The sequence below is a fragment of the Balaenoptera acutorostrata genome, chromosome 8 (genome assembly GCF_949987535.1).
Source record: "Balaenoptera acutorostrata chromosome 8, mBalAcu1.1, whole genome shotgun sequence".
NCBI classification, from domain to species: Eukaryota; Metazoa; Chordata; class Mammalia; order Artiodactyla; family Balaenopteridae; genus Balaenoptera; species Balaenoptera acutorostrata.
In genome coordinates, this window is record NC_080071.1 from 72,575,366 (window position 1) to 72,601,802 (window position 26,437).

The following is a 26,437-nucleotide window of genomic DNA, read 5'->3' on the forward strand; positions in this document are numbered from 1 at the left end:
ACTTCCAGTAGTTTTTGTCGCCAATGCTGCTTATTTAATACTACTTATGTTCCTAAGTACTTATATTATTATTACATGTCACTATTAAATAATCAATAAATGTCTGAGCTTCTGATATGTGCAAAGTACTGTGCCAAGAGCTATATCTAACACTTTTACTTTAGTTATATTTTTTCATCTATTATGGCATGTAAATTTTTATGTATGTGTTTCTTCCCCCCACAATTAGATTGTAAGCATCTTAAGGGCAGAGAGCAGGCCTATTTGTTACAGCTCTAGGCATGTCTTGTAGAATATGAATCTCCAGAAGCATCTTTGTATCATCTCCACAGAGGGCAGCAATTTCAAAACAATGAAGCGATTTTTCTGACATTTTCTCCTTCTCCTAATATTTACAAAACTGGCAGCACAGTGATGCAATGTTAGAGTGTGAACACTTGTTTTGGTGGAACTGGGTTCCCCAGGCCATGTAACTTAACCATGAAATCATCTTGGAGAAACATCTGTGCAGAAAACTTCAGGGAATTATGAACACTTCTTTCCTTAGTCACCAATCTTATGGTACTCTCTGAGAGAAGGCATTCTCCTCAACTGTCCTGAAAATGTTGTCTTCAACATAAGACATGAAAAATGGTGAATCTTTGGACGTCCTTAGGATTACAGCAAAAGATTCAGTGCTAAAATGAGACAGAGAATGCTGGCAATGGCTGCAAGGTAACAGGGTGAAAGCAAATTCTTCCATGAAATTACTCAAAGAATTAAATTCATTCTTCAATAGTAGGGAGCTAGTAGAAAATGCAACTGACTTAAAATAAGAAAATAATTAAAAAGAAAGAAAAGATAGCTCTCAAACATGAGGTTGCATAAAAATCATCTAAGGAGTTCTTTAAACTCCACCCCACTCATGACCCTCACCACCTCACCACCTCACCATCTCATCATCTCATCACCACCTTCGCCATCACCATCACCAGGTGGCAATTCAGAAAGCCTACAGTACTAGTGGGAAGCAGCCGCATAGCACAGGGAGATCAGCTCGGTGCTCTGTGACCACCTAGAGGGGTGGGGTAGGGAGGGTGGGAGGGAGACGCAAGAGGGAGGGGATATGGGGATATATGTATATGTATAGCTGATTCACTGTCATAAAGCAGAAACTAACACACTATCGTAAAGCAATTATACTCCAATAAAGATGTTTAAAAAAAAAAAAAGAAAAGAAAGCCTACAGTAAAACCCTGGAATCTATGTTTTTCAACAGGTGTATTTAGATGATTTTGATTAAGGTAGAGTGGTTAAGTGTATCTGTTTGTAAATCATGAAGATGGAGAAAAAACACTGTTAATATTGTGATTCCTGTATTACTTTCTCTTTAGTTAGCTGCAATTCCACTCCCAGATTTGTCCTAAATTGTGTTAATCTCATTTGGACAGTATGAAATTAGAGGGTTATAGCTAGTTGTGCATGGAAGACCTCCATATTATAAAGAGTAATTATTCTTTAAAGAAATCTGGATTTGAAAATCTGGAAAGAAAATGAAGAATTGAAGGAGGCAGTGTTAAAAAAATTCTGGGGAAATCACCAGCTGAGATAGAAAAGTCTACAGACATTTTAGCCCCCTAGCATTTCCAGGGTAATCAAGAGATCGTGAAAATGAAAACTGAAGTGCGAGTCTTAAAACCAGAACTCTGTGCCCTATCCAGTCACCAGTTCCTACTAAACCCTCTTTCATTCTGCTGTAGGAACTCTTTCTAAAATGTTATCTGATCCCGATGTTCGAATTTTAGTTGTGTGTATGTGTGTGTGTGTGTGTGTTATATGCAGAGAAAAAAGTCTAAGAAAATGTACACTGAAATGTTAACGATGGTTATCTTTAGAAGGCAAGATTATGTTACTTATATTACTTTAGAAGGCAAGGAGACTTCTTTTTGCAACATGAATACTTGTATTAAATTACTTAATTTTTAAAAAATGAGCATGTATTTCTATGGTCAGAAAAAGATATAAATATTTTAAAACAAAATTAATTTACTCAAAAGTTCCAATGTCTTCTCATCCTCTTCAAAATAAAGTCCAATACTTTTGCTACTGACCAAATAGCCTCATCTCCCAACACTCACAATAAACATTCTCCTTTTTCAGACAAAGCAAACTCCAAATTCCTGGCACATCTAACTCTTTCATGTCCTGTGTCCTCACTCATGTTGATTGCTCTCTGTTAGGAATGCAAAGACACGAGTTGTCTAGTTGACAAACTCCTATGCATTCTTTAAGAATCATGCTAAGACACAGAACTTCCCTGTGAAGCCTTTCCTGATATCCCAGGTAGTGCTATATGAGCCACACTGGAGCCCAAGGCAAAAGAAAAAGCAGTAATACTGATCTTGACTTTATTTAAAATTTTGTATATAGGATTTTAAAATTAATGTTAATATTTTAGAATATTGTATTGAAATATGATTGATCTTGATTACTGAGTTTTTGTTAACCCCTCAAACTTTGCCTTGTATCTGCCTCCCCGTGGCCCCAGCCCTGATTCCAGGTAAAACCGTCTGGATTCCATCTTCTCTACTGCTTCTGCTCTTGGTCCCACCTCCACTGGGGAATGTATTGTATTGCACACTTATTTCAGTTCCTGATATATAGTCTGGTACAGACTTGATTGCTCTGAGTCCTCAGGACGTTCCTGATCAGCACAGACATGAGATACCTTTTAAATATGTGACAATGGCAAGAATAAATGTGAAACCTTAATCAAGTGTCTTACATTTTCTGAGCCTGTTTTCTTATCAAATAATGAGAGACTAGATGATCTCAATGATACTCAATTATTGATATTATACTCTATATGTATTATTATATCATATATAATACAAAAAATAATATCCAACACTAATGTAGCCCTTATTATGTGCCAGGTACTTTTCTAAGTATTTAACAAGTATTAATTCATTTAATTCTCACAACTCTATGAGGTAGGTGCTATTATTAACCTCAATATACAGATATGGAAAATGAGGCTCCAAGCATCCAAGAGTTTTATCCAAGGCTTATGTTTGAATACAGGCAGTTTGGATCTCTAGTCTGTGCTCTAAGCCCCTACACTGCCTCTCACGATAGTAATGATTTTATATATAAGCATAAATACGTAAATATATAACCAAAACAAAGATTTTATTTTTTAATGTGAAAATACTATAGGTCATTCTAATTCTAACCCACAATGAAATTCTCACTGACCTGAGACAAGCCAATATTGTATGCTGTGGCATTTCTTCCATGAGAGCTACTTTCACTCTAAAAATACACTGGTTCATTTATCTAAGCAAAGGACATGATATGACCTAATCAAAGAGAATGAGAAAACGTGAATAGTGAGAGTAGCATAAAATGACTAAGGTTAGGAAGGCCAGCTTTCCTGGGTGATGCTTAGAGGAAGGTTTAATAAAACAGTTACTCAGGAAAACACACAGCCAACCATGAAGCCAGACCCTCACCTGTGAGCCTGTGTGTGGGCTCTATGTTCTCTGACAAGTGAAAAGGAACTGGCTGAAATTACTTTGTTAAATCAGCCTCTTAGCCTCTAAGGGTGTATTGGAAACATCAACTGATAGTGGTGACCTCAGCAAGTGACATTACTATACTTGTGAGAATTTTATAAGCAATCATTTATTTATCTGTATTTATCAGACAGGCTTTGATATTAGAGGTTCCTATCTGACAGTAACAGGTATTCCTCTGCTCTTTATGAAGGGAAGAAAAGGGAAAAGGAGTAAAAAAAAAAAAAGAGAAGGCATGTGACTCCCAGAGCCACTTTCAGTGAGGCAGTCACCTCTGGGAAGCTCGTAAGGTAGATCATCAAAAGTAGGGATGAAGCAAAATGAGCAGAAAAACAAAATCCTCCACTGTGCAATCAACAGTTATTCTTTATGCTTTATCTTTGTGCTTGTTAAATTGTTATTGTACTTCAAGTTATTTCCCGTTCTCTGATGCAACTCTGTGCACTAAGCCTGAGAGGGAATTAGTTGAGAAATCCTTTTGTCATGTCATGTGGCATTAGGGTGTGCCCATCTGCACTGCGTGAGAGAATGGCAGAATTCCAAGTCAGGGAGATGGGCAACTACCAGCAGGAACTGTGGCCGTCCCTGTGCACAAGTGTAGCAGGGCTGTATTCACGTCCCCTTTCCTCCTGCTCCATTCAAGTCTGCCCGGAGTGCTAGAGCAGGCAGTCACAATCTAATCCCACTCCTCGGCTTCTATGAGTTTCACAGCATTTATCTCTGTGTTATCATCTAAAGGGTCAGTAATGTTCCCCAAAACAGTTAACTACTAATTTACTGATGGAAGAAGTAAATGATGGGACTCTGGCTTTGAAGTTCAAAAGCTGTTCCATGCAAAGCAACTGCTTCCCACTAGCTATCTATTTTACATTTGGTAGTGCATCGCATGGGGAGATCAGCTCGGTGCTTTGTGACCACCTAGAGGGGTGGGATAGGGAGGGTGGGAGGGAGACACAAGAAGGAGGGGATATGGGGATATATGAATACATATAGCTGATTCACTTTGTTATACAGCAGAAACTAACACAACATTGTAGAGCAATTATACTCCAATAAAGATGTTAAAAAAAAAAAAAGCTGTTCCAACATTTTCTGGAACTTAAACAAGAAGCAGACTATAAATCTCTCCCACACAAAAATCTTTCATATGCATTCACAAGAATTTATTAATTTGTGAGGGAAATTCCCAGGTAAATCTACCTGGGGAGGAGTGAGGGAGATTTATATCTATTTTCTTTTCCTAATATTACCATTATAGACATTTTTGATAGCACAGTCATGTTTACCTGGGTCAGAGAAGTAAAAATCAAACCCTAAACAAGCTAACTTGTTGTCCTTCACCCACCTGACTTACACTGATTTTTTAATTATCCATCTCTGGATGAATTTTGTAATCCTATCACCCATATCAATTTTTCAAACTGTATCAAATTCTGACCAACACATAGCATTCCTATTTCATTCCCTATGTTAGGAATTATGTTGTATCGGACAAGAGTGTGATGTTATGATGTGATTTCTGCTATTTATGTACTATCTGTCCAATGAGTGAGTCCAGATTAAAGCATAAAGCAGTCAAAGACCACTCACTATTAGCCAATATATCCACAAGAAAGATATAAAGGAGAAATAATTGGAGTTTGAATGACCAGGGAAGGCAAAAGGGTAAGCTTGTCTTTTCATAGACAATGCGGGGGGGGGGAGCCATGAGCATGGGATGTGTGGAAGACTTTCAGAAACAGTTTCTTTAGGCACAGGCATCATACTTCAGAACAGAAAGTTGGATGAATCCTAATTACAAAGGTCCTGAAAGTGAGGCAAAGAGGAGTTGAAACCTGATTGACCCAAAGAGTATTTTAGGGGATTATCTGATGATAAAATGTGGGAAGGGTTAGAGGCAGGGCTTCCCGAAACCAAAAAAAAAAAAAAGACAAACAAAAAACAAATAAATAAACAAAAAAAACCCCACCTTTTGAAGAAATCCAGGCATGAAACTGAGATCTTGAACCAAAGGGTGGCAGGAAGTATGGAAAGGAAGGGATAACTCCAGGACACATTTCACAAGATGGATTCTGATTTGAAGGATAGTGGTTTGGGAGGTGAAGCAAAGGGAGGAGTCAAGATGACTCAGAGGTCTCTAATCTGAGAGATTACCTCGTGTTGCTGGCACACCTGAGAATGGAGAAATCGGATGGGGCAATCCCGAGCAGGAGATGAGTGATGATGAGTTCTGATCTTCCCAGAACAAAGCCTACATTAATTTTAGCCAATCAACATACAAAAGGATATTATTTACTATGGGTCCCTCAACTAATACTACTAAATCATGAGTGTTCTGGAGAGCATGGTACACCCCGGAATTCTATCCTTGTGCACTTGCCTTCACTTTCTTAAAAACACACCACACAAAAAGTCAGAGCAAGAGCAGGGCCGGAAAAAACCTCACTCCTCTGGCTTTCAAAGCCTTCACCAGTGAGAGGCCTCATAGGCTCTTTCCCACTAACAGTTCAGATACCGTAGGTATAACAACACCCATGGATCCCACCAGCCACCAATTAATCAACAATTTCAATCTTTCTTCTCACATTTTTTCCTAGAGCTGCTGACAAATAGAAAAACCAACTGAGTTCACTTTTACAACCATCTTCGATCTCTGACAGTACTAACAGGTGGTATGAGGAAGAAAATGGAGAGGTTGGAAACTCAAATGAGCCTTAGGATTGCCATTGTTGGCATTTGTGACCTGGAAAAACTCACTGTATGGGTTGGGGGAGGGGAGGGAACTGTGGTTAAAATCCAGGCTCAGGGACATAGTAACTATGTGAACGTTAGTAAATTACTTAACATTTCTATGCCTCAGTTTTGTTATCTTTAAAATAGGAATAATCATATTACATAGTTCAAAGAGATGATGTAAGTCTTAACTCAGGAAATACATGCGAAGTACTTAGCACAGTGCCTGCCGATGGTCAAGTTGTCAATAAATGTTTACTCCTATTATTATTTTTATTGCATCCATGAAGACAAAATGTATGCTTTGGAAGCCAAAAGACGTGTTAGGAATGATGACCTTGGATTTACCAAAGCTGCTGAGTCACATGTGGATGGGTGGAATTCAGTTTAACCTTGTGATAACACAAATTTGGATATCATTCAGTTAGCAGTTTCCCTTGCCTTCCAACAGTCCCTGTGTTCAGCTGTGGGATTGGCTGAATTTCTTATTTTCTGAGGGGGCAGGGGTATTAGAAAGTGACAGCCTCGAGACAATTGGAGTTTAATTCAGCACATGATATTTGTACAGTTGGAGTGTAATTCAGCACATGATCATATATGTACAGTATAATTTCCATTGTTTTTAGTGATATTTTCAACCACTTAAAAAACACTGTTTTTCACTAACTTCATAAAAATGTGACTTCTTGCTGGTAATACTGCATTTTTGGGAGTCCACTTATATCATTATGGGCGGGTCTTGTAAAGTAATCATCACTGAGGAACTGTTTGCCTGCACTTTCATGGGTATGTATGTGTTAAAAGGAGACAGAAGCAACTCACTGCACATTATAGCTTGGCTTAGCCTCAGTGTGATGTGGGAGTTTGGTTTGGTTTTGTTTGCTTTTGCTCCTAAGCATAGTATTTTGGCTTTTAAAGCTTGCCTCTTGACAAGCCACTGCCTGTAGAGATTACAAGCGGTTGGAACTATTTCAGACTTGGCGCCTAGGCCCATTTCTTCTCCGTGTGAACAAGAAGCATCTGGGCCTGTCTGCCAGCCTTTGGAAAGCTTTCTTTACCTGGGACTTATTATTTGCAGGGGCAAGTTAACCTAAGCTCTTGGTGGCAACACAAAAGGGAGTAAATGCAGGCAGATGATGCCAAAAGTAAGCATTTTGCTTCAGATCGGTGCTCACCATGGCAGGGACTGCAGCAGCTTCCTTACTCACCAAAAATCCAGTCTTCTCCAGGGCCCAACAGAGGGACTATGGAGGGAGTCCTTTGAGTTGCTGATTATATTTGTTCTGAATGATTTACCAGTCCTACATACCTGCCTGGCTCATCTGGGAGCAGAATGTGCCCACGGAATGACAACTCCCATTCTCACCATAGCTGAGTCTCAGCTGGGGTGTAGTCTGGAGTTTCATCTTCATTTCTCTATTGCCCAACTAGTACTGAAGAAGTCACTGAAGCCCAAAAAGGATTTTTACTCTGTTAAGCAGGATCTGATTTCTGTGATACTAGAACTACAATGATGCATGTAGAATTTGTCAAACAGGGGCAGCATTCCACGTTAAAAACTAATATTTAGGATAACTCTGATACATACATCAGAATCCACTTCTTCCCCATATTTTTTTAATTTCATGATAGAGACAGGGAAGGAGTTTATATTCCTAATTTCTAATTTTTAGTCTACTTTTGCAAAACCCAAATAATGAAACATGAAAAATTAGTACTGACTACTGCATGTAAGAAATGTGAGTCTACAAGCTTAAAACCAGATTCTGGAGCCAGACTGTCTGGGTTCAAATACTGACACCACCACTTATTAACTGTGCAATCCTGAATGAGTTACTTAACCTCTTTGTGCCTTGGTTTTCTTGACTGTGAAATGAGGAACACAGCCATTATGTAGTATGAGATCAAGAAATATTTATCATGATTATTATCAGCTCATTTTAATCTTCTGGAATAATAGATGTGAGAAACAAAGTAAAACAACAATCTAAAAAAACAGAATTAAAAAACCTAAATCCATACTGGACTGAATGTCAATATTATGACATAGTATGAGTGTGTTTCGTGTTTGGTAATTGCAATCATTGTTGCTTTGTTGTGGTCATCCACTTACAATGCTTGGTGTCAGTTTATTTATCTCTTGTAAAAATAAAATAGAGTGTGTGTGTGTGTGTGTGTGTGTGTGTGTGGAAAATAAAAAATAAAAAACACCTAAATCCAAACTATCATTCTGAAGTTATTCTCTCTCTACCACAAGAAAGAAAAAAAAAGTAACTGCATCTATACTAGCTTTAGATTCTCTACATTACTCTACAGAATAGTACCTCCAATTATAAAATTACATTTTATACTCTATTGATTATAGGATGAGTTAAAATCTTGGACATACTTTGTATTTGGCTCTATGTGTATGAGGGTAAGATATGACACAAATCTCATGGACAAAGAATAAGTAAAGGTGGTTTCCAATACCTTTCTCTCTTATCCCACATGATTGAATTTTGGCAAATTAAAATCTCCTTGGGTCCCAGTGTTCTCATCTGTAAAGTGAGAGGGTCCCTCTCAGTTCTAATAACAAACCAATAAACTATTTTCTAGACTGAGTCTTATACGGTCTGAGAGACTAGCAAAAATACTTTTAATGTTTGAACTTTTCTATAATTTTGTTCCCTCCTACCCACAAACATAATTGCTTCTAAGCTAATTATTACTAGAGTATGACAATAGGTTCACAGTAAAAAATGGTTATTCATTTCCTTTTGGATAGTGTGTTTTGCAGAGCCTTTTATTTGGTCTGTGAAGCACTTGTCACACGGCTTCTCCAAGTTTTTCTTTATAATTTAGTGGGATTATAAGAGCTCTCCATGATTTTCCCCATGAATCTCTAAATCCTATAGGGTAACATCCATTGGTTTAAGACTACTCACTCACACACCTTATATTTTTCTCTTAGAAGTTTTAGAAAAGGAACTTTATATAACTGAAAAATCCTTAAGAACAAGAAATTGGTGAAAATAAGTTGTTGAAAGGAGCTAACAAACTCCTATTACTATCGCTAGCAAATTGATAATTAGCATCTTTAACTAGAGTAGTTCAAAGAGTATTTTTCCTTACGTGCTGAATGCATTATTTCTGAAGTCCATGTTACTTAAGATATACAGGAATACATAAATTCCAACAGTATACAATGGAATTAATCTGTTATAAAGAACTAATATATACACAATATAAAGAGAACAAAATTATGCTGTTTTTATAAGCAACCTAATAAAATCTCATCAATAACTCTACATAATCACTTGTGCAAAAGTCCTTTAGAAATGATAAGGTGCAATTCAAATGTAAGGAATTATTTGTTCTAGCACCAAGACTTTAAATGCTTCACACTAATTGAATTGATACTTTCTTTTGAATTATCATATTGTGTATAATTCAAGTAGATTCCACCATGGCTCTCATCTTACTTCTTAGGACTGGGTGATTGAAAAGCACTGTGCTTACTTTAAAAAGTCACTAGCTCATTATTCTCTTTACAAATAATTCGGCACAGTTTTCTTTTATTTGGTGGATTACCATAATTTATCTGAAATACAATTTGATTTTTCAGAAATCTGATTTACAAGAAGCTTTTTAGGAGATGGCTGCTTTGTGAAACATGAAACATCTGACCTGACTTTACTCCTCTCCTAAGAAAACTGACTCCAAAGTTTAAAAACAAAAGCAAAGGGGCTTCCCCGGTGGCGCAGTGGTTGAGAGTCTGCCTGCTAATGCAGGGGACACGGGTTCGAGCCCTGGTCTGGGAAGATCCCACATGCCGCGGAGCAGCTGGGCCCGTGAGCCACAACTACTGAGCCTGCGCGTCTGGAGCCTGTGCTCCGCAACAAGAGAGGCCGCGATAGTAAGAGGCCCGCGCACCGTGATGAAGAGTGGTCCCCGCTTGCCACAACTAGAGAAAGTCCTCGCACGGAAACGAAGACCCAACACAGCCAAAAATAAATACATTAATTAATTAATTAAAAAAAAAAAAAAAAAAAAAAAACAACACTGGTCAAATCATTGGGGTTAAAAGGCTCATCTTGCTCAGTTTTGAAGACTTTTCTGAGTCTCTTCTGCATTTCCATCCTGGATCCAAAAGAAATCATGAACTGAGTTGGGCATTGTGCCCATTTTATAACTTGGTAATGACTAAATGTAACTGAAACAACACTAATTGGAAAATAATTTTCTTTTAAACTAAATGTTTTGATACATTGCACCATTCAAATATTAGCCCTGAAGAAAGATGAGATTTTTATAGTACTCTGGATTTCATTTGTTCAGTTGATCAAATTCCAGTCTATGGCTTCTGCTATTATACAAAAGAAAAGGATGATCTAAGTTTGAGATGGCTGCTTGTTTGTGGTGTACACACTATGGTGAGATTTATGAGATGAACAACAAATGAGTTAAAATTTTATAGTTAAAGATTAAAATATATTCTTGCTCCTACATACTTTATATTTTTCTAGATAAATATTACAGGCTCAACTTCTTACTGATTCAAAAGACTGGGGAAAAGACATGCTAAGCATTTATACAAACACTTCCAAGTGGAAACACTACTCAGAAAAATAAATTTTACAATAAAACACTAAAGTGGTAGCAAAATAAATTTTAACTAGAATCCAAAAGTTAGGGAAATAAACAAATCTCATTTACTTACAAGTTGGCTTTGGTCTTGGAGGAAATTTGGTCCGGGTAATAGCCAAAATTATGAAAATAACAACTGGCCATAAAATCAAGACAAGTGTCCAAAGCTGCAAAGTAATGATAGAAAAAAAATGTTAATTATATTGCTAAACCAAAACACCTGACAAGAAGTACATTATACTATAAAATTCCAACACAAGCCAGATATTTGCCTGAAAATATTATTAATAAGAAAGGAATGAGAGAGTTTTAAAAATGCAAGAGACTCTGAAATAAACACAAGAAGGATTTTTCCAGGTTTAAAATCTTAAAATAACCTTCTGAAGCCCCCTTTCCAGTCACCTTTCATGACTGTCCCAAGAATGATGCTCTTCAAATTCAAGTATGGGGCTTCCGTGGTGGCGCAGTGGCTGAGAATCTGCCTGCTAATGTAGGGGACACGGGTTCGAGCCCTGGTCTGGGAAGATCCCACATGCCACGGAGCAATTAGGACCGTGAACCACAACTACTGAGCCTGTGTGTCTGGAGCCTGTGCTCCGCAACAAGAGAGGCCGCGACAGTGAGAGGCCCGTGCACCACGATGAAGAGTGGCCCCCGCTCACCGCAACTAGAGAAAGCCCTCGCACAGAAACGAAGACCCAACACAGCCAAAAATAAATAAATAAATAAATAATAAATTAAAAAAAAAAATTCAAGTATGATCAGGAACTTCCTAACTTGAAAATCTTTTAGAGCTTCCCAGTTGTTTGTTGGATAAGGCTCAACATGCTAAACATGGCATATAAAACCCAACCTAATTTCAACCAAGATGTATCTTACCACTTCCACTATTAGCACTCTATGCTCAGGCATAAAGATTAGTGTGTGACATTGGCTAATGGCTCAATAAACATTGTTGAACAAATGAATGAATGAATGGTTGAGTCAACAAAAGAGTAAACAGAAACTTAAAGTTCTATGCAATCTCCTCCAAACCACTATAAATAGTATCTTGTGTCTGCTTCTATTATAGAACTTATACTCTTTTTATCAATATATTTTTTTTAGCTTGGCTCATGAAATAAACTGGTAATTCTTTTATGGCAAGAACAGTGTCTAATTCATCCCTGAATTTCCACTGGTATAGAATAGAGGTTCAGTAAATGTATATTACATTGAAATTTCTATTAGAGAATTTCACTGTAAGACACTTCAGGAGTGGCTTTCCTCCCCATGTAAACATGATTCAGTTCATAAGACACTCTCTGCTTTATAGTTTACATACCTATAAAATTGGTTTCATAGCAGTGAAAAACATGTATTCACAAGAACATTAACTGTGCCTATAGTTAAAGTATGTTTCTATCTGATTATGCAGTCAGATTTGTTCTCATTCTTCCCCCATTTTTCAGAGACAATTTGCTTCTGCCAAATCTCAAACTACTGCCTGGGGCTCTTCAATTCTCCAAAACAATCTAGACCCATTCAACTATTGATCCTTAAGTAACTCCCAACCTAAATTTTCCATGAAAATCTCCATGTGTCTCTATCAGCACTGATCTCCTTGCTGGCAGATCTGTCACCAAATTCTTAGACTTTGGGTTTAAGGGCAAGTTTTAGAAAATGGAGGAAGTTGACTGTCGATCTGGGGAATCCTAAGGTACTCAGTTTAACCACAGCTTAAAAGCTTCCAGACAGGCTCAACAGCCTAATCAATAGAAGCATTTCTCAAGCATTAATGTGCGTACCAAATCACCTAAGGATCTTGTAAACACATAGATTCAGATTCAGTAGATCTGTGGCTGGCCGGAGGTACTGTATCTCTTTCTAACAAGCTCCAGGTAGGTGATGCTGATGCTTCTGTCCATGGTCCACACGTGGAATAGAGGAATTCTAAACGCACGCCACCCTACCTAACTAGCAGGATTGTTTACAGTCTTGGAATATTTCTGTTGGAAATTTCCTTTGAGATCAGCTAATGAACAGAATTCTGGGCATTTCTAAACTTGGACAGGAAAAAAAAGATCACATTTTTATTACCTCCAGCTTATGACTCTTTAGTATTTCCATTAATGATGAAGATAGGCTAGGAACCACAATGTTGTTAGAAGTACCTGTGACTTTGTCACCAATAGAAACCACAGATATTTTCAAATCATATTAGTGTTGTTGCAGATACCTCAAAGTGCTGTTTATACTCATCACAGCATTAAAATTATAGTAGTCATGGATTCACCTTTATTTATTTAATGATAGAATAAACATGCATTACCATATCATAAACTTGCTTTTCGATACCTTAATAACTGAATTTCAGTATAATTGGTTTTATTTGGAATTGTATTAATTTCACTGATTTAAGAACATTATTCTTAGAAGGGCCATAGGCTTCACCAGGCTGTCAAAGACATCCATAGCACAGAAGAGGCTAAGAAGCCTTGATCTGATCCAACTCCCTTTTTTACTCTCTGGGTTGCAGAGGTTTAGCATAACTTATCCAAAGTTACATACCCAGCTGGAAAGCAGAGCAGGGGACAAGGATCTGAACACCAAGATACTTAAGATAGCATTAAAAAAAAATCATGCCGCTCCAAGGAACAAATACGAAAGTACTACAGAAAGTGTATTGGAAAAACATGCGTGTTATGAAAATATAAGATGTGTTATTATTCTAGCCTAATCTCTGATGTATTTGAAAGTTAGAGTCTATTCTTCGAAGATCCTATATACAAGGTACAATTTTTATTCTATGTGACTCATTTGAAATGTAGACTATAAGGAATTAAGGTTAAAAATTTTTAATGTTTGTGGATTTATTGGTTTTATCTTTGAAGCCATAGTTATCCTTTTAAAAATGTATTCATCTGAGTAGGTTCAGTGCCCCATAGTTACTTTTAGGAACATCTATTCATTTTCCATAGCAACCTCATGAGAATTCAGTGAGCAACTGAGATCAGTTACACCAACACAAATGTACATTCGCATTCAAATAAGGAACATATGTCATGGGATATCTTTAAGTTATCTTTTGGTTGATATAATTTGATGGTTTCATGCGGATGTTTTGGTAATTTTGAAATTAATTTTAGACATGATTTAGATCCAAACAAAAATGCAGTATCAGAGTAGTTTAAGGCACCCTGTTTTAGGTAAAATCCACCGCAAGCCCATAAACAATCTATTATCACAAGATTTCCTCCAGGATTTTAGGTCAGAGAGGTTTGGAGAACATTTCTACGTACAGAACTTTAGAAGGATAATAAATCCAAAGCCCTCCACACTGTGATCTCAGGAATGTTAAGGTTGACAAGTTAATCACAAAAGCAAGAAATAAAATTTAAATTTTCATACCAGCAGGATTGCTCTCAACACCATTCTAAATATTATCATAAACAACCTAGAAGCAAATGCAATGTCAAGGATCCAAATATTAAACCGATGAGCCATGACTTTTTATGTTTGTTTGGAGAAAAGGCTAAAATATTGATTTTACACATACAGACATTGGGGCTACTTGAAAACTTTGGGAAAAATATTTTTTAAGAGTTTCATATTTTTGCTAATATTTTAATTATCTCACACGTGCCTCTATACCTCCCTTGCATTCCATACTCCCTGCATTCTTGACATCTAAGGGCATATGCACACTGAGTAATTTACAATTCCTTAGTGGGCCATGGCATTTGTCTCTTTTTATTTCTCCAGAGTTTATTTGCTATTGAGATGTCCCCTTCTGTTCGCCTTCTCTTCACTTTCCCCTTTCTGAAAAATTCAGTGCCCAAAATCCCTTAGGTGGGGCAGCAGGGTAAGTTCACATTAGGACTCGGGGCACCACAGTGACACAGTGAGGGAGGTGGGTCCTTAGCAAGGTGAAGAGGATATCCACAGTGCAGCAGCCAGACATGGGGTTTCAGGACCCAAGTCGGGTAAGGAGGGTGTCTGTGCAGGGCAAGGAGCAGGTGATTGGTTTCATATAGGAAGGTTGATTAAAAGTAAATATATCCCACGTTAGAGGAGCCGGGCTTTTCACTATCCATCAGAGAAATTATAAACATGATAAAGGGCAAAACTAGAATGAACCCGGCAGTGTTGGGTTACAATTAAAGGTATGGCTGTGAACTGCTGGTTCATGAAATATTGTGATAAATGTATGCGTATAACTTCTTTCTTTCCAGTCCCACAAGTTGTTTCTGCCTCATTGTGTACTTTCTCTGTCCCAGCCCTGAAAATACCCATTTTTTTCAAGAAACACTAGCTTCTTTTAGTGGATGAGAGCTAAGTGTGCTTGTTGCTATTAGGGTATTGCCATTTCCAAGCTTGAACAGAGCTATAGAATATATGTAGAACGTATGTAGACACAGAGATAGTTAGATACATACATACATACATACATAGAAAGAAATAGGTAGGTAGGTAGACCAACAGACAGAAGAGCACCAGATATACTGCTCAGAGAATCTCAGAGAATGATGGGGACACATCAATAAAACACAGATACCTGCAAATGGCCATAATTGAGCATCAAACTTGACCCACTGGCCAAAATTAAACATTAAAGACATTATGTTAATAAAAGAGTATATCTAACTGAATAAATTAGGCATCCATGAGTCTATGTAAATATAAATAAATGTATAAGGCAACATAAATTGAAAGTTTAATGAGGAATGGAGTATGTAGTTGGTCTCAAAATATTTCCCCATAAAATGAGACAAATTGACATCATGCACCACCTGATGTGATGCACTATGAAGAACAGAGAATCACTTCTGTGGTATTCCTTCCAGAGATAAATAACCTGAGTCTCTACTAAATGAATATGCTACAAAACAACAGATACTCTACAAAACAACTGGTCTTGAATGTTCAAAATGTGTCAGGGTCATTAAAGTCAAGGAAAGACTACCAAACTGTTACAGACTGAAGGAAACTAAAGACATGAAAACTAGATACAGAACACAACTGGACTATTTTTCTATAAGGACATGATTGGGAGAATTGGTGAATCTTGTATTGGATCTAAGGATTTGATGGTGGTATTGGGTTATATTGGAGGATTTCCTTGTTTGTGAAATATGCGCACTAAAGTATCTGAGGTAATGGGGCACCAATCTCAACTAGCTCTAGAAAAAAATATATTTGTACTGTTCGTTCAACTTTTCTTTAAATTTGAAATTATTTTAAAATTAAAAAATTTTAAATTATTTTAAAAATAATTCTTTTTGAAAATCCAGAACCAATTTTTAAAAGACAGCAAAGGAGGGGCTTCCCTGGTGGTGCAGCGGTTAAGAATCCACCTGCCAATGCAGGGGACACGGGTTTGACCCCAGGTCCGGGAAGATCCCACATGCCGCAGAGCAACTAAGCCCGTGCGCCACAACTACTGCGCCTGCGCTCTAGAGCCTGTGAGCCACAACTACTGAAGTCTGCATGCCACAACTACTGAAGCTTGTGCACCTAGAGCCTGTGCTCCGCAACAAGAGAAGCCATAGCAATGAGAAGCCCTCGCGCCACAACGAAGAGTAAACTCCACTCGCCGCAACTAGAGAAAGCCCACGTGCAGCAACGAAGACCCAACACAGCCAAAATACAGTTAATTAATTAAATAAATCTATTAAAAAATTTAAAAATAAAAATAAATAAAAGACAGCAAAAGAGAAGAGGACCAAGAAAAGAGATTTAAAGAAAAAAAAAACATGCTTTCTATCCAGGAACTCCATCCTGTTGCACAACGCAGGTGATAAGTTTTCGAGAATTAATGATGATGACAGGACACACTTCAGTGGCCTTGAAGTCAGTGAGGTCATCCACTCAAAATTCTAGGTTTAAATCTTAAGAAATTCCTTGAATGAACCAAATGTAAATTCACTCCAAAATTTCCATTCACTATAAGATCTGTAGTACTTTTTAACTCAATTGAATTACCTAGTAACATCTGCCTTTGCATTTGCTGAGCACTATTGTTTCAAATCTCTGAAAACCTTTCAAATCTAATTTTCTGAAAAATCTTGGCAGAGCACATAATTTCAACTTTAAGTCATTCACGCTTCATTACTTTGTTAGAACCCTTTATTCTAATTATTGTTAGTATACCTGATTCCATTTGTGGCCATCGTTTTTATTATGTTATTTTCATTAAAAGTAAATAAGAAAATAAGATACAGGTGAACTTTAAATCAATGTATTACTATATATTTAAAAATTTGAGAAACTACTACTATTTGAATGCCTGTAAGTAGGATATTCACTCTCTAGTCTTAATCATAAATGTCCTCATTTCCTACTGTCTATGCTTGTCCCACTTCACACAGTTATATTACCTGTCTTGCCCTTACAGATATTTGAGTTTGTATCCCTTGCACTAGAGTGGTTTGAAGTTAGTTATGTCTGAAATGAATAATACTGAATATCAGTACAAGTTCCAGATTTCAATGGGGATTCTTCTCCTTAACTCTGAAAATAAATAGAAGTAAAATGTTTAGGATGAAGATTCTCCATTTCCCTCCATGAAACCACAGTCTTCGAGAGTCTTAAGGAAACTTATAGTTTAACATACACTATAGTAATCATTCATATAAGGCTTATACATTAACACAATAAAAAATTATTGAGCACCTACTGTGTACCAGGCACTGAGGATAGAGCAATTAAAATTTTCAGTCTTTTGAGGAAGGGAAACATAAAAAAAAAATTATCACCAAATGTAATAGATAATGCTAAGATACAGGAAGTCAAGAGTGTGAAAGGAAGATAAAGCAAGGGGAGCTGAATCTAAAGCTAAAAGATGAAAAACGGTCAGGCAGAAGAAAGGATATGTGTGTTGGATAGAATATGAGAAAGAAGTGGGAGTCTTTCAAGCAGGGGAAACATATGGGTGAAGACCCACAAATGGGAAAGAGGGTGGAATATTCCAGGAAAAGAAATAAGTCCATAATGACTGGTACATGAAAAGTTAGGGAAAACATCTCTGCAGTATGGTTATGCAGCCTGTACTTGAATGTTTCTGGTGACTAGAAGTTCAATATTTCACGAGACTTCTTCATTACTGGGCAACTCACACTGTCCGATTTTTTTGCTCATATCAAGGTGATATCTTCCTTCCCATGACTAACACTTATTTGTCTTAGTTTGGCTTCCCCTCTGGCAGGAGAATTCTACAAGTATTCGAATAGAGACAAAGTCCTCTCTCCTCTTGGGTACCAATGCCAGTTCCTTCAGCAATTCCCTGTTAAATATGATTTCAAAATATCTTCCCCAGGGTGAATTCTTGTTGTCAAGTGGTCTTCTTAAAATTAATACCAAAATTCAATAAAGTACTCCAAATGATAATAGCTAATATTTGACTGCGGAGAATGTACAAGGTGCTACGTTAAACACTTAACATGCACTATCTCATTTAATATAATCACCTCATTTCCTCTTGCAGATGGGAAATTAGAATCTTAAAGAGACTAAATAAGCCTTCATTCCATAAGCCACTAAATGCTAGAGCTGATATTTGGACCCAGGGAGCCTGACTTCAGCACCTGCACAGTTAACCATTAAGTTTTATAGGCAAACCACTACAGAATAGATTACTAGCTCTCTTTGATTGCAATACCACACTTTTATTACTTCAGCCTATGACAGCATTGAAAGTCATTTAAAGGTCAAGCTGTAACCTAGAATCATAACTTTTTATTACAAACCTGAAAATAAAAATCGCCCAAACTTTCCTATATAAAATAGTCTTTTTCTCCCTCTTCTATTCCTTCCTTTTTGCATTGTCTACTAAGTCAAAGATGACTGTTACCTGGTGTTTGTTAACAAGGGGATTCCAAGGTTCATATTCAGAAGTAAGAGTGTGATACTTTAGATGTGAAATAAACGTTAGTTTCACCCCCAAAACAAGGAAACAAAAGTGGCACAGGTGCTTCCCTGGTGGCGCAGTGGTTGAGAATCTGCCTGCCAATGCAGGGGACACGGGTGCGAGCCCTGGTCTGGGAAGATCCCACATGCCGCGGAGCGGCTAGGCCCGTGAGCCACAATTACTGAGCCTGCGCGTCTGGAGCCTGTGCTCCGCAACAAGAGAGGCCGCGATAATGAGAGGCCCGCGCACCGCGATGAAGAGTGGCCCCCGCTCGCCGCAACTAGAGAGGGCCCTCGCACAGAAACGAAGACCCAACACAGCCAAAAATAAATAAATAATTAAAAAAAAAAAAAAGTGGCACAAGAGTTCTGTTAATTGGGCTTTCTGCTAGTGAACACTGCCATCTACATAAATAACCCATCTAAAAACTGGGATCAAGACAATGTTCTGAAATCCATATTTATAGATTATAATACAATTTGAAGATTGGTAAACCTTCTATGATGTTTATGAAAATAACTCATTTTTATTGGGCTTTAAGCGAATTTATTTCTCTATTGCTTCCACTTCTAAAACATCTTTATCTCATTTACTTTTTGCTTGACTAAACTAATAAAATGTGCATGTCTGCTGTGTGCCAGGCACCGTAATGAACAAGTAGATACAAATTTTTTGAACAATTAAAATGGCTTAAGGGAGTAAATGGTACAGTTCCAGAAGAGGTAAAAGGGCCTGGAACATTTGACCGTGTAGTTGAGAGACTTGTGCAAGACTGAATTCATTTTAATCTGATTTAGAATTAAATTTGAAATTCGACTTTAATTCTAAATTGTTTTAATCAAAAAATTATTTTAATGCATGGACCAACCTGTTCCAAAATTTTCAAGTTAAGTCTTCCTTTTTCTTTAGCCACTGTGAGGGAAAATTAAATGAGCGAGGCGAGGATTGGGGAGGAGGTGTCAAATTTCATCCAGTTTTAGAAGTTTATCAAGTTGTAGGAATATCTATGATAGAAAAACTAGGTCTATCATCAACTGAGCTAAAGTGTGATCCACCAGCTAAATAGTTACAACAGAAAATAAATAGTTGAAGTTAATTTTCCTTCTTTAGGTCATAAGTCTGGAATTAGATTCCACTTCTATAGAGACTTGTAGTCACTTCTTGATATGCCTATTTAGAATCCATCTTCTCAATGAAAGATAAATTCTTATCTTGCACTATCTAGTCTTTAAGCCTTCAGTGCCTTTGCTGTCCCAGGACTCCGTTTCCTGTCATTAACTAGCATCTCATTAGGTGAGCCTCCCTGTTGCTAACCATCTCCAGTGGAATGTATGCTCATTTTTCCATTATTTTTTAGAATTAAATTACAAGCCCAGCAGGGTAGCAACTGCATCTAATTGATTTTCTCTATTGCCTAACATTTCTGTTGGCGCCTAATGTATTTTTTAACACTCCTCTAGTATTCATTTTTTGCAATATAATTGAGAATTGGTATTACCACTAATATTGAAAAACAGCAATATCTAAGGCCTCCTTAGCGAATATGATCTCTTTGTTGATGGGCTGAACTCTGAGCAGGGATTAGAGAATATTGGGAAAGGAACTCAATTTAGGAGCAATAGAGAAGCAGCAGGAGGTAAAGGAAAGAAGAGATCCATTTTTGGTAAAATATAACTTTGTGTTTTTAAACTCACTATGTGAATCTGGACGAGTATCTTGAGCTCTCAGGGGCCCTGTAAAATCAAGGCAGTTAGATAATCTCAAAGAGTTCAGAATTCTGATATTTGATTTTCCAAAAAAGAGAGAAACATTAACTCTAAGAACAATTTTGAGGAAAGTCACCTCAAAAATTAAAAATCCTGCCTTCCCTTTTTTGCAGCCAGGTCAACATGTAGCTTATTCCATTGTTATTTTACTTCTTAGGCTGTATAGTTGTTTAAAATTGTTTTTTCACTTTCTAGTCTAGTATATACTTTATAATAAACTTCCTCAGTAATCCCCACTCAACTTTAATAATTTTACTACATTTTTTTTTCTTGTTTTGCGTCTCCATTTATAGATTCCTAACTTCTTCCTCTATACACTATCCTTCCTACTGCCTTGCTCTGTGATTGACTCTCTTGAAAACAAAATGGAAGAGGATGGCATGGAGGTGATACTAGCATTTTTCCTTAACATTCACTAATGACTATACATTTCCAGTGTCACACAACTTAATTTCTATTTTCCTGGGTATAAAAGTACATTTTTAAAGTGCCATATTCAGAACAATTACAAAGATAGAGATAAAAATACTTGCATTTTAAATAACTGCTTGATGGATGACAAAGTCCAGTTCCTACACAAAGACTTTGTCCTCTCCTCCAATTTATACACCCCTTCTTTTCATGTTCTGTCTTCTAATTTGTCTATATTTTCTCTTTTCACATTTTAAAAACATTTATCTCCTTTTAGATTTTTTAATCCTAACTTTCCAACCTCCTGATTTTCTCATTCTTCCCCCTTAAGTAACACTGGCACACATATATCCCTTCCACCTGTGTCCTCAAGTCCTCTCTTCCAGTACCAAGACATAGGATTGGCTCTAGGCAAAACTATGAGGAAATACCCCTTTCTTTGCCCTCTACCTCTCCACTTAAAATTGTCTTTCCTTCTCCTTTTGGCATCACCATTTTCTAAAGGTCTCTTCTGTCCCTCTGGTTACTCATAATGGATTCCAGTGGGCCTTCCGTAGTGCCCCAAATTCTGGACTTTTAATGATCTCACTTCCTGCAACCAAGACTGTACTAGGTCCCATTCTCTCAAGGTGCTCTTAAGATCTGAATCATTTGATGTCCCAAAATGAACTAATAGTTCATGTATTCTCTTTCCCTAGTCAAAAGTATTATTATCAGGGGCTTTCAGGGATTTTGGTTACTTAGGAATAATATAAGTTATCATAGTGAAAACATTTTAGCATGCCTGACTTTCACCTTCTTTAAATATGCCATGTCCAGCAGAAATTGACTAAAATGGAGAAAAACTCTAAAGTAGAAAATTGATATGCCAGCTGCTTTACATATGAGGAAGGAACTTATTAAAGTTTCTAAAGATAAAATTTCTTAATGAAAAAATTTATTCACCTGAGGGTTTATTTTTAATTTTTAGGTAAAATGGAATTGTAAGGAAAATATACCACCTTAGCATTCAGCTTATCAGCAACAGATATACATTTTCAGTTCCTTTATTCTTTTATTTTTAACTATTGAGTTTTCATCACTTAGGAACTTTACTGTATATAAATTTCTTCCTCTCTCCCACACTCCCTTCCCCTGGATTTCCTTTCACCATTACTTTGAATAAAATATGACACAGACATTGTCCCAAATCCCTCTATAATCTATTTGCCAAGTGTTTCACCATTTATAAAGTACCTTGAAATACATTAGCACATTTGGTTCTTACCACCCTATGAGACAGATATGGTAGACCTGATGCCCATTTTACAAATGGGAAAACCAGTGCTCAGGGAAATTGTGATATGCTCTTTAAGTCGTGTAGCTAGTGAGGAATAGAACCAAGAAGCCAATTCTTGTCTTCTAACCACCTCCACCTACCCAGACTCTTTCCCTGCTGAATTCCACACAGAACCTACTGCGGGAAAATTATGGAAAGTTCACTTTTGTGTTGTTTCCGATTTAAGAACAATGAAGTAAAAATATTAATGATTTAAAATTTTATATCCAGGGCTTCCCTGGTGGCGCAGTGGTTGAGAATCTGCCTGCTAATGCAGGGGACACGGGTTCGAGCCCTGGTCTGGGAAGATCCCACATGCCACGGAGCAGCTGGGCCCGTGAGCCACAATTGCTGAGCCTGCGCGTCTGGAGCCTGTGCCCCGCGACGGGAGGGGCCGCGATAGAGAAAGGCCCGCGCACCGCGATGAAGAGCGGTCCCCGCACCGCGATGAAGAGTGGCCCCCGCTTGCCGCAACTGGAGAAAGCCCTCGCACGAACTGAAGACCCAACACAGCCAAAAATAAAATAAATAAATAAATAAATAAATAAATAAGAAAAAAAAAAAAAAAAAATTTTATATCCAAACCCACACCCATGTAATCACATAATGCCTTGTGATTTTAAATCCTATCCACCAAATTCACAAACGCAAATCAACTTCTCCCTCGTACTATATACATCAGAACACTTGTAAGGTGTAAGTAAGTAAGGCGTCAGGCACTGCAAGCAAACCTAGAGTGAGATAAGGTGTATAGATAAACTTGGTTTCTATGATGCATATTATTTGCAAATATTTATATTATTAATTTTAGGCTGGGAATTACCTTCTAAAATGAAGTATATCGAATGTCTTTTTGGATTTCTCCAGTTTTCAAACATTCTTCTGAATACGCAACAACTCACAGAAGCCAGTTCCTTTCTCAATCTCCCTGCACCCTACCTGGTGAAGATGTAATAGCTGGCTATGTAATTTAAAAAGCAAACATGAGTGTAAGAGCACAAAAAAAAAAAAAAATGTTGCAATAAGCAGAGCAGACAGATTGTAGCAGTAAAGTGATTCAATAATACTCTTGAAGCATCACATACATATTAACCTTTGGCATTTCTAGTAAATAATTTTTCTTATCAACCAACCTTTCTATTGGTTTTGGTTTTTAAGTACATTTCTCCCCCATTTATTGTACCTTCATCTGAAACTTTTCCTCATCTCATTTTTAACAGAATTCATCAGGAAAATTTCTGAAAGCATTTTGGCCCAAAATCTAGAATTCAACACAAGTTCCAATTCAACCAGTGACAAGATGTATCCTTTTCTTGGCCAGGCCATATCCTGGTTTATTCTTTTAATTTACTGAAATCAAAAGGCAGCTTTGGGGGCATGTTTAGACTCACCCCATTAGCTGTAAGACAGATGCAGGGATGATTTCGAAATATCTCACTCCTGCTTTAGAAAATGATTTAAAACTCTTCTCCTTCTCTTTTTACATGTCATGAACACTACATTTTAAAATTGTCTGGAGCCTTTCCCTCAGGACCCCTTCCCTTGTTTTACTCACCGGCTGCCTTTTGACACCTAGCCAATTTTTCCAGACCAGGACCTGAAGCTGATGAAACGGAGAAGCCATCCTTCAAACGCCACGGACAAGAGAATTCCTCTCTTTTCCTCCAAACCTCAAAAGAAGAATTGGTTCCCCGCCCAACTTGCTGCGTGTCAATGGGTCAGAAGCCTTTTCATGGCACAGACTTCCTGCGGGCTGGGGTGAGAAACCCACAGATCTTCTCTCCCTCTTGGATTTTTCCCTTGGGTTAATCCTGACCAAGGAACACTTCTCAACCAACTCTTTCTCTCAAACAAGGACACAGACCAGGATCTTTCGGTGGCTTTTGCTTGTTTTAAAATCACATCCAGTTGTTGCTTGTTGCATAAAGTCCAGACTCAAGAGAGAATGAATATCCTTCAGATACGGCCTCGCCAAAAAAAAAAAAAAAAAAAAAAAGCTGAGCCCACACCTCCTACTCTCCATAAAATTAACTGCCTATCCACACCTTCCAGCAGGTGTCACCTGGTCTGAACACGTCATGAGGAGTTAGGTGGGACCCTTGCCAGGCCAGTAGGACTTGTCCTACATTCTCTCGCTTTCTTCACTACATAGTGCCTGCTCTAGCAGAGGCAGGGCACAGAGAGCGTGTTACAGACTCTGGGCCTAGTGACTCTCATAACAAAGTGTCATTAAGATGTTTTAAGTCAATGAGGCCAGAGCTCAGCTGAAACACTTTGAACCTTAGCCCACCACTAAGTATACTAGAGAAGGTCTCAATATTTAGCTTAAAGTGAAGTTGAATGCTTTGATTTAGCAGGAAGTGACTATGCTGGCTTCTATCACAATTTAGATTACAAAAAAATGCAGAAAATAAAAGGTAGGTTGTAGGTGACAGAAATGATATACAATGGATACCCTCATTTGGGGGCCAGGGATTCCTGTGTCTATTACAGCCATGTTGTTTCAGGCTTTTATGGTTAAAGGAGACACAGGTTGACCCAGGATATTTCTGAGTATGTGATATAACAGAGTTCTACTGCACTTGAAATCTCTAAATTCGCAGAAGAAATCTATTTTAGATTAAGGGAAAAGAAAAAGGCTTATGCTTGAATTATTCAAGGTACTTTATAATTAAGTAATTTTAATTGTGATTTAAGGGTATATACGATCCAGGAAGTCTGGCATAAACGCTTCTAGGAATAACCTTGCTTAAACACACTAATGACAACCCATTCCCTCTGATTTTCAATGCCTACACAATCTAGCTCCAGCCAATTTTGCAATCTCATCTTCCAATAGTCTATCAAAAATGCGTGGCCACCTGCCGAACTGGTATATATTACAATATGCAATGTAACCTCTGCCTTCTGGTCCCTGGCTTGCTTATGCTAACTCCTCTACCTTGAATACATGCCTCCCTCTCAAAGCACCTACCTCTCAAAACTGTCCCCAAATTGACATCTTCCATGAAGCCTTTTTAGATATACCCCTGTATATATATATCCCGTCTCCTGTCTTTGAATCCAGTATAGTTTTTTGTTTATATTTCTGTCAAGGAACTTGCATTTTTGCCTTATTGTGCCCCACTCCTGACTGTAGATTGGGATGTTATTGACAGATACCTTAGGATTTCCCCTTGAGGGAAGAAAGAAAAATTTGGCAACCAGAAATATGCTGCACCCAGGACACACAGGTGATGAAAAATAAATTTTTTAAGCAAAGACTAAACTGAGCAGCAAATAAAGAGAGTCAAAGTTAGAACAATACAATCCATGAAAGAACACATTTACCAGTAAGCTGTTTACAGATGTTATTCTTATAGTTGTACCGAGAAGTTAAATTACTCCATTTGGCAGGACTACAGTGATCTGCCACAGGACGCGGCTGTTCCACTGCTTCTGCCTGAGGCCAGCACACCCAGGTTGTCTTTAGGAATGATTTTCAATTCTCAGTCCACAATATCTGCCTCTGACCCCTTTCTCTGCTGTTGGTGACTCTACATCTTTGAGACTGACAGGTGCATCCCTTTATCAAGTAAAGAGTCATCACATCTACCAGAACATAGGCAGTGCTTACTTTTGTACATTCACTTCACCAGCAGTAAAAATAAAAATATAGCTTTATCGTGGAATAGCTTGCGCAAAATTAGTTATTCCAAGGATTCTAGACTTCTGCTTTCCAGAGCACTAGTAATCGCAGGTTTTGGAGAACAGTTCAAACAGCACAAATCTGACTAAGCCATACTAAGAATTAGATTTGAGCATGCATCGTTATCCTCCTGAGGTTGGTCTCACCTACTAAACCTAGTTAGGCTAAGAGCTCTGATAAAGCTACACAACCGTGTTACTGGTGGGCTCCATAAACGTTGGATGTGACAATTCTTGTCAGTCAACCAGTCAAGCAACACACTCCAGGACCAGGGCAAGAGGGAACTGGTCCAACCACAGATAAGATACTGATGTGGCTGAAACACATTAATTTGTTTTAATAGTATTTATTAAAGATCTACATTAATAATAACAATAGTAATAATAATAAATACTAGATCACAAAGCCCATGTCTATTTAACTCATCACTGTATAATCCGAATCTAG

At 37.6% G+C, this 26,437-nt stretch overlaps 1 protein-coding gene across 1 annotated transcript in view; it reads right to left on the reverse strand.

The window, feature by feature from the left end:
• Window positions 1-23,926, reverse strand: part of ABCA12 (ATP binding cassette subfamily A member 12) — a 192,708-nt gene extending 168,782 nt beyond the window's left edge. Inside the window, exons 1-2 of the mRNA XM_007187873.2 lie at window positions 23,858-23,926; window positions 10,993-11,086 (exon numbers count right to left, since the gene is read on the reverse strand). Of these exons, the coding sequence (XP_007187935.2) occupies window positions 10,993-11,086; window positions 23,858-23,926 (163 nt within the window). The remainder of the gene's footprint in view (window positions 1-10,992; window positions 11,087-23,857) is intronic.
• Between the last annotated feature and the right edge of the window lie 2,511 nt (window positions 23,927-26,437).